Source organism: Piliocolobus tephrosceles, chromosome 19 (genome assembly GCF_002776525.5).
Source record: "Piliocolobus tephrosceles isolate RC106 chromosome 19, ASM277652v3, whole genome shotgun sequence".
Taxonomy (NCBI): Eukaryota; Metazoa; Chordata; class Mammalia; order Primates; family Cercopithecidae; genus Piliocolobus; species Piliocolobus tephrosceles.
Window position 1 is genome coordinate 36,826,235 of NC_045452.1, and position 12,073 is coordinate 36,838,307.

Sequence of the window (12,073 nt, forward strand, 5' to 3'; positions counted from 1 at the left end):
CCAGGGACAGGAGACTTAGGGCTGAGTATTCGGTTTAATCACCTCCGAGTAGCGTTCCCACGTCCCCAGCAGAGGAGACCATCACTAGCCACAGAAAAACTACCCAGGAAAAGGATTTTTTAAGTTATTTTTGGTTTGTGAAGTCATGAGAACTATGATTTCACAAACATTCTTACTGGACTAATAATACCTTTTGTAACTGAAAATTTTGTGGAGATAATAGCAGAGTCACACACAGTCGTAACACAGAGGGGGCCCTTGTAAACGGTGCCCCACTTCCCTAATGATAATATTTTGCAAAACCATAGTTCAAGGTCACAAGTGGGATATTGACATTGATGTAGGCAATTCAACTTACTCAAATTTCTCCAGTTACCTGTGTGTGTGTGTGTGTCTGTGTGTGTGTATCTAGCTCTAAGATATTATGACCTGTACAGGTTCAAGTATCCACCGCCACAGGGAAGATACAGAGTAATTCCATCATCAAAAGGACCCTTCCTATTGTTCTTTATAAAACTACACCCAATTCCCTCGTGAGTGTTCCACCCCTGTCTCTAACCCCAGGCAACCACTAATCAGTTCTCCATTTCTACAATGTTGTCATTTCAAAAGTGTTACGGAAATGGAATCATCCAGTATGGAACCGTTTGGAATTGACTTTTTGGCTCAGACTAATTCCCTAGACAGTCATCCAAGTTGTTTGGAGTATCAGTACTTTGTTCTTTTTTTTATTACTGAGTAGTATTCCATAGTGTGGCTATGCTATGGTTAGATAACCATTCACCTATTGAAAAACAGCTGCACAGATCCCAGTTATTGGCTGTTACAATTAAGACTGTTACGAAGGTTTGTGTTCAGGTTTTTGCATTTGTGTACAAGTCTTCACTTCTGTTGAGTAAAAGCTCAGGTGCAATTACTGGGGGATTTAATAGCTGCATACTTCGATTTTTAAGAAACTGGGTCAGGGACGGTGGCTCACGCCTGTAATCCCAGCACTTTGGGAGGCTGAGGTGGCAGGCAGATCACAAGGTCCAGAGATCGAGACCATCCTGGCCAACATGGTGAAATCCCATCTCTACTCAAAATACCAAAAAAATTAGCCAGCACGGTGGTGCGCACCTGTAGCCCCCGCTACTTGGGAGGCTGAAGCAGGAGGATTGCTTGAACCCAGGAGGCGGAGGTTGTAGTGAGCCAAGATAGTGCCACTGCACTCCAGCCTGGTGACAAAGCAAGATTCCGTCTAAAAAGAAGAAAAGAAAAGAAAGAAGGAAGGAAGGAAGGAAGGAAGGGAGAGAGAGAAAGAGAGAGAGAGAGAAAGAAAGAAACTGCCACACTCTTTTCCAGAGTGGCGCCACCATTTTACATTTCCACCAGCAACACAGGAGGGATATGGTTTTCCAAACCCTCACCAGCATCTGGTGTTGCCACTGTGTTTATTTACCACTCTGATCAGTATCTCATTATGCTTTTAATTTGGATTCCCTGATGGCAAATGATGTTTTCTGCCAGCTGTATATCCTCTTTGGTAAGATGTCTGCTCATGTCTTTGGCCCATATTTTCATTGGATTGCAAAGGTCCTGAGTTTTGAAAGTTTTTATACGTTCTAGATACAACTCCTTTGCCAAATATGTAGTTTGTAAATATTTTCTCCCAGTCATCTGTGGCTTAACTCTTTATCCTCTTCTCATGGGCTTTCACAGAGCAAGAGTTTTGCTTTCAATGAGATCTAATTTATCAATTTTTCCTTTTAAGTATCATGTTCATGGTGTCAAGTGGAAGAAGCTTTTGCTCAGTTTGAGGTCCCAAAGATGTTTTTCTGAAAGTTTTATGGTTTTATGCTTTACACTTTATGATGTATTTTGAGTTTTGTACAAGGTTTATTTAGATCAAGTTTCATTCCCCCCATTGCCCCCATGGAGGTCCAATTGCTCTTGCACCGTTTGTTGAAAAGCCTCTATTTCTTCCATTGAATCACTTTTACACCGTTGCCAAAATCTGCTGGGCATATCTGTGTGGGGCTATTTCAGCATTCTCTGGTCTGTTCTATTGATCTCTGTGTCTATCCTGCTGCTACTACCACACTACTTTGGTTTCTACAGCTCTATAGTAAACTTTCATATCATGTAGAGTGATCCCTTCCGTTTGCTTCTTACTGTTTTAGCTATTACAAGGAGTGTGTCTTTCCTTGAAAATTCTAAAATAAGCTTATCTATGTTCGCCAAAAAGCCTATTGGGGTTTTGATAGGAATTGCATTAAACCTATAAATCAATCTGGGGAGAAATGACGTCTTTGCTACATTGTCTTCCAATCCATAAACATGGTATGCCTCTCCATTTGTCATTTAGTTTCCTTTGTCAGAATGTTGTCATTTCCAGCATATAGATCCTGTACATGTTTTGTGAAGTGTATACCTACATATTCAATTTTTTGAGTGACTGTAAATGGCATTTGTGATTTTAATGTCAGTGTCTTCACATTCACTGATAGTATATAAAAATGTGGTTGGTTTTTATGTGCTGACATTGTGTGCCATGATCTTGCTGAGCTCTCCTATTTCTGAAAGTTTTGTTTTCATTTTGTTCCACAGACTCCTTGAGATTTTGTGCATAGGGGATTATGCCATTTGCAAAGAGCTAATTTTATTTCTTCCCTTTCCATCTGTATCATTTTTGTCTTTTGTTTTTCTTGCCTTATTCCAGTGACTAGAACATCTAGGACTATGTTAAATACAAATGAACATCCTTCCCTCATTCCCAATCTTAGGGGCAACTCCTTCTGTGGAAAAATGAAAAGAGATGAAGGGTGGACTTGCAAAGGAGTTTTCTAAACATTTCATCCCCTTGATAAAGTAGGAATTTAAAAACAGAAAGTAATGGACAGAGGAGTGCACTTCACACATTCTCTGCCATGTGCATTAAAGACGAGTCTGTCACAGGGAGCCTGGCTACGTTCAGCTCTGAGCTTGAGAGAACACAGTCACCCCTTCCTCTCATGCTGAAGCAAGTATGTGAGGATACAAAAGAGGGAGAGCAGCTTGATAGAGAGATGCTTGGATCTCCCCCAACATATACTTAAAAATGAAGTCACGTATTTAACACGCCTGGTGACATCCTGGAGGACTGCTGAGCAGCGCTGACTGCGGCCACACAATGCGTGGGCCCTTGTTACCAAGGGCAACAGCCTGTGTGTTGCAGAGTGCCTCAGTGGTTCTCTAGTGGTGAGGATGGTCCAAGAGTGAGGCAGTGCCACCCTAGAACATGAGCAGTGAACCCGGGGTGGGAACAGGAACCCCAGGAGTCCAGGCCTTGCCCCCTGGGTGATCATGCAGCTCAGGCATTTTCCTTAAGCCCCCTCTTTTCCAGAGTCCTCCCTCGTAACTTCTCTTAGCTAAATCTTAGGGTTGTTAGGATGATGAAACAAGATTGTTGTTGGGAGGGACCATTGCGGCCCTATGCTTTTGCATTAACTTCCAGCAGCAAGTCGAATGATAAAAGTGGTATGAATGTCTTCGGTGTCTCCTGCAGATGTGAAGTTTGTACAGAGGCGGAAGACTGGTGGCCCCCTCAGACAGGCAGCCCGGGCCACACCTGTTGTCAGGGCCTCTGTCCTCCAAAGGCACAGCACAGCAGGGACACAGAGACTCGGATAAGGACACAACCGACGAGATACGATATGCCCAGACGGCACAATCCCCCATGCATCTCCCACCGATGGATGATGGACATTCGGTCAGGGTGCCTGGGCTTCAGAGCAAGTAATTGATAAAGGGAAGACATGGTTACAAGGTATAAAAATAGAAATAAAGTGTAATGAGTGTCTTTAGAGGTGATCAAATCCTGGGCCTTTGTCCAGCAAACGGAAGTCTTCCTCTTGGTCAATCTTGATGGATCACTAAACCAATGGACACTCTGGCCTCTTCTTCATCGGGTCTTTATCTCTGGGACTCATGGAGTATCATGGTGGGAACAGGCCTTGGAAGCAGTACCAGGGACGAGCCACCACCATCCTTGGGACCTTCTCCGTACAGATCATTTGTAGTTCTTGACCTTTCCTCAGTAGAAGCAGGAACTGTTCATCATCAGTCCAAACCAGACAGAAAATCCTCACACCTGGACTAAAAACTTCACCACATGTCTATGTCTTGGCTAGGTAGGGGTTGACCACCACCAGGGGCCATATTCACAGGGTTGAGGCCAGGGTGGTGGGCAGATGGCCAGAGGGAATACTTGGGTCATGGGAGGAGGAGTTAATCTGTCTTAATCTGTCACTCAGGCTGGAGTGCAGTGGTGTGATCTTGATTTGCTGCAACCTCCGCCTCCCAGGTTCAACTGATTCTCCTGACTTAACCTCGGGAGTAGCTGGGATTACAGGCACCTGCCACCATGCCAGCTAATTTTTGTATTTTTTGTAGAGACGGGATTTCACCATGTTGGCCAGGCTGGTCTTGAACTCCTGACCTTAAGTGATCTGCCTGCCTCGGCCTGCAAAAGTGTTGGGATTACAGGCGTCAGCCACTGCGCCAGGCCTACAATTTCATTACTAAAACAATTCCACTGTAAAAGGGAAAGGAACAGAAAAGAAAGAATTAGCTTAGATACATAAGTAAAAATGTGCATGCAGTTCCTTGGCTTAGGATGCTGAATGGTTGCCAGTTACTGCCGTCTGTGCGAACCCAAGCAGGAGCCCCTTTAGATGGGGCCCATTTCCCCCATGAAGGACCTCGGGTGCTTTGCTCACATGCAAATTTGCCGCGGACATGTCTAACCGGATGAAATTCATGAGAAAAGATGCAGTTTGAAGGCCCAGATCCCTTGGGGGCAGAAGGAAAGAGGGATGAAGTGGCCTCGTATTTCCCTGCTCGTCTTGTTCAGACACAGACTTGGAGACTTGGATTCCAAAATAGTTGAAAACTGCTCACAGGCCCATTTCAATCTGAGACCAGAGCAGATGGAATGGACTTCATGAGCTCCTTCCCTTCCCCCTGCAAGGTCACGGTGGCCACCCTGTGAGCCACTCTTGTCACGGCCGAGCCTTTCCCGGCCATCTCTCACTATGAATCACTTCTGCAGTGAGTGCAGTATTTACTCTGGTGGGAGGGCCTCTCAGATATGGGTAGGACCTGGATCAAGGTCAGGTTGGAGGAGACTCCCACAGGATAAGAGGGACTTTCTGAATCTCGGATCCCTCAGCCAAGATAACCTTACCACATGCCCTCTCTTCTATCAGCAAATCCTTCCATGTGGCTTGACCGTGCCTGGAAACACCTTTGCTACAAATCAGTGGAGATTATTGTCTCAGAGGATCCCAGAACCTCCTTAGGCAAACGTTACCTAACGTTCTTTAAGCAAACAGAGCCTGCCCTATAAAATCCGGGGCTCAGACGGCACCCCATCCCTGACTCGGGGTCGCCTTTGGAGCAGAGAGAAGGCAATGGCCCCCATGCAGAACAAGGTGATCTGCGTCCTGGTCCTGGTGTCCATGCTGGCCCTTGGCACCCTGGCCCAGACCCAGACAGGTAAGGCGTGCTTCTCCCTGCTCTGTGGGGCCATAGCCAGCTCGGGCAGCCTCTGCCGGGAGCCACTGTTTTACATACATATTTTTGAGCACCTGTTTTGTACCAGGTGCTGTTCTAGGTCCTTAAAAGTATATCCAATGTTACAGGATCGGCAAAAGCAGAGGGAGAATAACTAACATAGGGTGGCAGGGCCCCAGGAGGCCTTTGAGATGTGCGATGAGGAGGGTGCTGCCCTTGGTCGGGGCTGTTTTCCCATGTTGGGAAGACTTTACAATCCTCCCAAGTGTCATGTTTCAAAGAGGAAGTGTTGGTGCGGAGTCTCAGAATAGTGCTTCCAAGTGTTCATGCCAACATTTCCCCCGGGGCAGACCCTCCCAAGGCCCATCCAGATAGGCCCAAATGCCCGTCTCAGTGGTGGCCAACTGGGAGACCCTCTCCCACAGGCCCAAATGCCCATCCCAGTGATGGCCAACTGGGAGACCCTCTCCCACAGGCCCAAATGCCCATCTCAGTGGTGGGCAACTGGGAGACCCTCTCCCACAGGTTCCTGGGCTCCCCTGGGATCCATGCTCTGGGAGTCAAAGCCATCTATCCCGTGAATGCGTGGCTGGCAACCCCTGTTCCCTGGTGTTGTCAAGTGGATCGGTTGCCCTGGCTCCTTCTAGGGAGTGGAGGAAGAGCCCACTCTTGCTTCCTCGGGAAGTGTTTGCATCTCAACTCCTTTACCTGCAGAATGGATCAATGGTCTGCCCTAGGGCTGTCAGGAAATGTGGCGTGGCAGTGTCTGGGACTTGCACTTTGCCAGCTGCAGGGAGATGAGTAAGTTATTTGCTGTTGTTAGGTACAGTTTCAAGGTGGGGGCAGGAGAAAGGGTTTTCCACGTTTCCAAAGCAAGGCTTTCCAGAGAGGCCTGAAGAGGGGGGCGCCTAGTGGTGCTATCCATGCCTCTACTGCCCTCCAGCCACCTCTTGATCGCTGCTGTGGGGTACAGGGCCTGAGGGGTGGGCTTGAGCAGCATAGAAGAGAAGCCAGCAGTGGGCGGGAGTGGGAAGCCCCCAAGCCCATGGCAGGGAGCGGGGGAGCTTTGGAACCCGAGAGAGGAGGTGGCCTCGGTGTACAGAATGAACTGGGTGGATCCCCATGCTGGCCACCCCCAGGCCCATCTGCCTCCGCCCTTGCTCCCACCCAGCCCCCAGCCCTGCCCCCTGTGCTGTGGGATCACAGAGGCCGCGGCTAACTCCCCTCCCCCCGCCTCACACACCCTCCGGCTCAAGGCTCAGAGCTTCCTTGTGGGTCACTCAGGTCCATGATCCTGTTACAACAGAAATCTAGAAAATTGTGATTACAATTCAGCGCATTCGGGTGTGGAAACCATTTCCATTTATTTCCGTCATCCGACAAAGCGGGTGGAGCATCCGACAGCATCTGCTGGAGGCAGAGCGCAGGGGCTGGAAATCCTTCCTGCGGAGGAAACTCCCCCACCCCCCAGGATGATGATCCTCCCTCACCACAGGGCCTCTCTTGACCCCCACAATACCCTGGGGGTGGGCGATGGTCACCTTCACTTCGTGATGGATCCAGACCCCAGGAGGGCAACGTTCCCATGGAAGCTGCTGGGCAGTGGGAGGTGAACCCGGATCCTTCCCAGCAAGCCAGGAACACTTTCTCCAAAGAGAGCTCGAGGCCGTCCCCGGTAGCAAAGCAGACAAGAGAGCAGCCCCTCCTGGCCTCCCCTGGGGCACCCTCACCTGAGCCAGTGTGGCCAGCGGAGCTCCTCCCCTGTTATGCCCCAAGACAGGGACAGGGACACAGACAGGGACAGGGTCAGGGAGGGTCCTCTAGGCTCCTCTTTCCCCCCCTGCTGCAGGCTGTCAACCGCCAGATCCTAATAGGTTGCCTTCTTAGACCTTTGATTCTGCGGAGCTCTGAGTCTGAAGCTCTTGTGTTAGAACGTCTTGTATAAGATCCTGTGGCAGCCCCCAGCCAGCTCCATCTGTCCACGTGTCTTCCCCCTCTAGCCCCTTTCCTCACTGCCCTGCTTCAAGCTGTTTCACAGCTCACAGCCCTCTGTCGGCTCCTCCTAGACCACCCCACCCCGTCGTCGTCTCACCTTACCTGCAATGGCCTTCCACCTCCCGAGCACATCTGGGTCTCTGGAATGGCCTTTGCCCGTGTGACTCCATCTTCCCCTGGTGAATCTCCTCCGGCAGGGAGCCCCCCTGCTTTGTTCAGCCTGCTTGTCATCGGCCCCTCCTCGGAGCGCCCCCTACCCCCGTGGTTACCCTGGGCACCCTGGGATGACAGCCTTGCGTTGTCTCACACATTTTCTTGCCTTTCTCCTCCATCAGATCCTCAGACTGTTTTGTTTTGTTTTGTTTTGTTTTTGAGACGGAGTCTTGGTCTGTCACTCAGGCTGGAGTGCAATGGCGCGATCTTGGCTCACTACAACCTCTGCCCCCTGGGTTCAAGTGATTCTCCTGCCTCAGCCTCCCAAGTAGCTGGGATTACAGATGTGTGCCATGACGCCCGGGTAATTTTTTGTATTTTTAGTAGAGATGGGGCTTCATCATGTTGGTCAGGCTGGTCTTGAACTCTTGACCTCAAGTGATCCACCTCCCTCGGCCTCCCAAAGTGCTGGGATTACAGGCGTGAGCCTGGCCCAGATCCTTAGACTCTTAATGACGACTTCTCTGGTTTTAATTTCTGGGTCCCTCTCACCTGGCACAGTGCCTGGCTTTTGCCATGCTTGCTCCCAATTCTCATGCACACAGATGGTGCTCAGTAAATATTTATATATTGAGTAAAATTTAATAATTTGTTGAAATTCAAAAGTGAATAAATAAGTTACCTAGAAAGATGCGAAGTCCACAAACCCGGGGCACCTTGCATTTTCCTTGAGCGTAATGTTTGCACGTCAGGATGTGAGGACCACATCTCCCTCTCGTGTCCAGAGGGTTTTATATCTGCCTCACCGGATGGTCGCTGATGTCATTGGAGAAGGAAGCTGGATGGGTGTGTGCACAATAACATCAAGGAATTCAGCCCACAACTTACTTTGCTTCTCACTTGTGCACTTCTAGAGGAATGTGAAGTGGCCCCTGAAGAAAGAGAGAACTGTGGTTTTCCTGGCATCACGGCCACCGAGTGTACAAGTAGGGACTGCTGTTTCAATGACAGCGTTCGTGGGTTCCCCTGGTGCTTCCATCCTAAAGCCATTGAAGTTCCTCCAGAAGGTACGACCTTTTTATACCATGGGATCTGAAGATTTAGAATTAGTTAGAAAAGCCACATAAGACTGCAGAGGCTCTTATCGGCATCACCAGCTGTGCCTTTCCCCAGAGTCATGGCCGCAGGTGGTGGTGCAATGCGGTAGCCTGAGTCAGGCTGCATTCAGGTCTGGGAATAGAAAGGCAGGGCTGAGGGGCTTGGAAAGAAACCTGATTTTTCCCCGGCTTCTCTTCACATCTCCAACCAAAAGCCTGTGAAGAGCCACTGTTGGTAATGGTTTCCAGCTTGCCTAGGATAGAGGGGGAAGGCATGACAAAATTTGAAGACAGTTCATGTATTCTTTTCTTCTTTTTTTTTTTTTTTTTTTGAGATGGAGTCTCGCTCTGTTGCCCTTGAGCTGGAGTGCAATGGCGGGATCTCGGCTCACTACAGCCTCCGCCTCCTGAGTTCAACCTCAGCTTTCTTTCTTTCTTTCTTTTTTTTTTTTTTTTTTGAGACGGAGTCTTGCTCTGTCGCCCAGGCTAGAGTGCAGTGGCCGGATCTCAGCTCACTGCAAGCTGCGCTTCCCGAGTTTACGCCATTCTCCTGCCTCAGCCTCCCAAGTAGCTGGGACTACAGGCGCCCGCCACCTCGCCCAGCTAGTTTTTTGTATTTTTTAGTAGAGACGGGGTTTCGCCAGGTTAGCCAGGACAACCTCAGCTTTCTAGTAGCTGAGATTACAGGCATATGCCACTGTGCCCAGCTAACTTTTTTTGTATCTTTAGTAGAGACGGGGTTTCACCATTTTGGCCAGGCTGGTCTTGAACTCTTGACCTCAGGTGATCTACCTGCCTCAGCCTCCCAAAGAGCTGGGGTTACAGGCGTGAGCCACCGTGCCCAGCTGACAGTTCATGTTTTCTAATGAATGTGCCTGTTAATAGTTTAAAGTAAAAACTCTGTAATTGCTTAAATGTGAAAGAAAATATTTATCCTCACTAAAGCATCTCTTCCCCCCTCTCCCTCACCCCTGTAGAGGAGTGTTAATTTTAGACACTTCTGCGCGGCTCTGCCTGCATCCTGACACGGTACCATCCCCAGCATGCTGGTTAGTCCCAGAGCTTGGCCGCCACCTCCACCGGACACCTCAGACACACTTCTGCAGCTGTCGGCTCACAACACAGATTGACTGCTCTGACTTTGACTACTCAAAATTGGCCTAAAAATTAAAAGAGATCAATGTTAATCTGTGCTTTTCATTCTTGTAAAGAATATGAATGATTTTCCTTTCTTGAAAGTGAAGCACAGCCTTTCACCCTGGGCTTTCTCTGTGGGTTCTGAGTCTTCTGGGCTTCCTGAACTGGGATATGAGTGGGCAGCTGACTGCAGAAAGCAGGGACAGTGGGGTGTGCAGCAGGTGCCCGGCTCAGCGCTCAGTGCTGATGCCCAAGGACCAGACCTCAGGCTCCTTCTACGAAACCACAGAGTCCCCCAGAAGCAAGTCCAAGCCGCACTCTTGTCCAGTCGTAAAACTGGACACCAACTCCCCTCGCATTTCTTAACTACTCACCGTGGATACCCCCGCGACCAAGTGATACAAGTTACCTTTCCATGTATTTGCTTTCCCAAATAGAAACTGGCGTAGGAGATGAAACCCATAGCAGAGTGTCTGAAAGCACGTGTAATAAAAATTGCAGAGGGTGGCATGGGCTGACCCCTCCAGGAAAACCCCTCCCCAACCTGACATCTGAATGAACTAGAAAATAGAACAGCAGGGGAGGGATACAGAAGCCAAAATGTCACTTTCTTCCCACTGGCCCCTCTGTACCTTGGCAAGGATTGGGAGAGGGTGTCCCCCCGACCTAGTCATCCTTGCTCCAGGGGCCTCGACTCAGCAAGCCCCAAGCCAACTGCACCCTGGGTTCCTACTCCTCCCACCTGTCCCTCCATCTGGTGCTCTTGTGCTGGGCATACGTTGCACAATTATACTGGGGATGGGGTCCCAGGAGCTCTGGGAAACTCCTGCTCTCTGCAGCCAGCTGGTTCCAGGGAGGAAGAGGGAGGTGCAGAATTGAGTGGGGCCAGCTCTTTCCACATTAACCAGTCTGGTAAATCATTCCCAAACCCTTGGCCACTAGGATCAGCAGGTAAAGAGGCCCAAGAGGCCAGGAGACACCCACCATGAAGAAGCATCAGGAACGGGAAGGCCTGTGCCCCCGGCACACAGCAGCACACACATGAGCCGTAACAATACATGTTGTCACATATGTGTCAGGGGGCCACAGACACCTTCTCTTACCTCTCAGATGTGCAAGGAAGTTTTAGCTTCTCTTTTCCATCTATGGTATGTCTGATCTTACACTTTGTCTGCTAATTACAGGCAAAAACAAGCTAACTATTTAGTCCAATTCCTCTTAAAATTCAGTTTGTCATAATAATTTGCACAGCTTCTGTCAGTCACAGTCTTTGGGGATGCATTGCTCATTCTCTTACCTCGCTCCACCCCATCTTGCTCTCTCTACCCCTGGGTGGGGTGAAGGAGCCCCTGGGTCTGCCCATGCCCCTTGGATTCCTGCTGGCCCACTGTGGAGCAGCGGCTGGGGGTTCTCAGAGCGCAGCTGGTGTGTGGCCTGTCCCTTCTCCCCACGGTTCCCCAGTGCCCGAAAGGTGGGCTTTCCCCACGACACCTCGTAGCCGACAGTTTCCTGGCTGTCCACCATCCATTCCTTCCCTTCTTTCTTACCCGATTTGTACTCTACAAAGGAAAGGGGAAAAACAGTTCACTTTTCTAGCCCCTCTTTTAGCCAGAAATGGCCATGCAATTCTATGTGGCCCATGAGACGTAGGGGGCATCTACTTGAATGTGGGACAGGCTTCTCCCTTGATGATTGAAGAGCGCCCTCTGGCTTCCTGGGCCAGCCCCTGCAACCTGCCTTTGGGTATTGCGGAAGGTAGGTGTGATGTAGTGTTGCAGTCAGCCATTCTGTGATAATGAGGTAAGGCCCAAGCGCTAGAGCCTTAATAACCCTGAGTTGCTGATTTGAGCCCCTCAACCACCTCCAGACATCATGTTAAATAAACCTAAGTGTGCTTATAGGTTAAATCACTGCCAGTTTGGTTTCCTGTTACATTTCAGTATATTACCAAGGCCCATATCTTCCCTCTACCATAGAGCAGCGAGCCTATGGCCCAGCCACGATGACCAGGAACAACTGCTCTCACCAAGGACTGCAGGTAGAGCCAGTTAACAAGGTGAGTCACTGCCTTCCTGTGGTTTCCCTGGGCATCCACCCAGTGGAGCCTGGGCAACAGGGCAAAACTCTGTTTCTACTAAAAATAAAAAAACTGGCTG

The 12,073-nt window shown here is 49.4% G+C and overlaps 1 protein-coding gene across 1 annotated transcript; it reads left to right on the top strand.

Annotated features, from left to right (window-relative positions):
- Positions 1 to 5,398: 5,398 nt before the first annotated feature.
- On the top strand, positions 5,399 to 11,415 carry TFF1 (trefoil factor 1). The gene is made up of 4 exons (XM_031934601.1): positions 5,399 to 5,517; positions 8,598 to 8,750; positions 8,857 to 8,911; positions 11,316 to 11,415. Exons 1-4 carry the CDS (start codon positions 5,433 to 5,435, stop codon positions 11,413 to 11,415), a joined length of 393 nt encoding a protein of 130 aa, XP_031790461.1. The 5' UTR covers positions 5,399 to 5,432.
- Positions 11,416 to 12,073: the final 658 nt, after the last annotated feature.

Excerpts from the sequence above, each read along its gene's own strand:
- TFF1 (XM_031934601.1), top strand. The coding sequence starts at position 5,433 with ATGGCCCCCATGCAGAACAAGGTGATCTGCGTCCTGGTCCTGGTGTCC. Across the intron at positions 8,751-8,856 it reads CATTGAAGTTCCTCCAGAAG|AGTCATGGCCGCAGGTGGTG; the intron begins GTACGACCTTTT and ends GCCTTTCCCCAG. Across the intron at positions 8,912-11,315 it reads CTGAGTCAGGCTGCATTCAG|CGGCTGGGGGTTCTCAGAGC; the intron begins GTCTGGGAATAG and ends ACTGTGGAGCAG.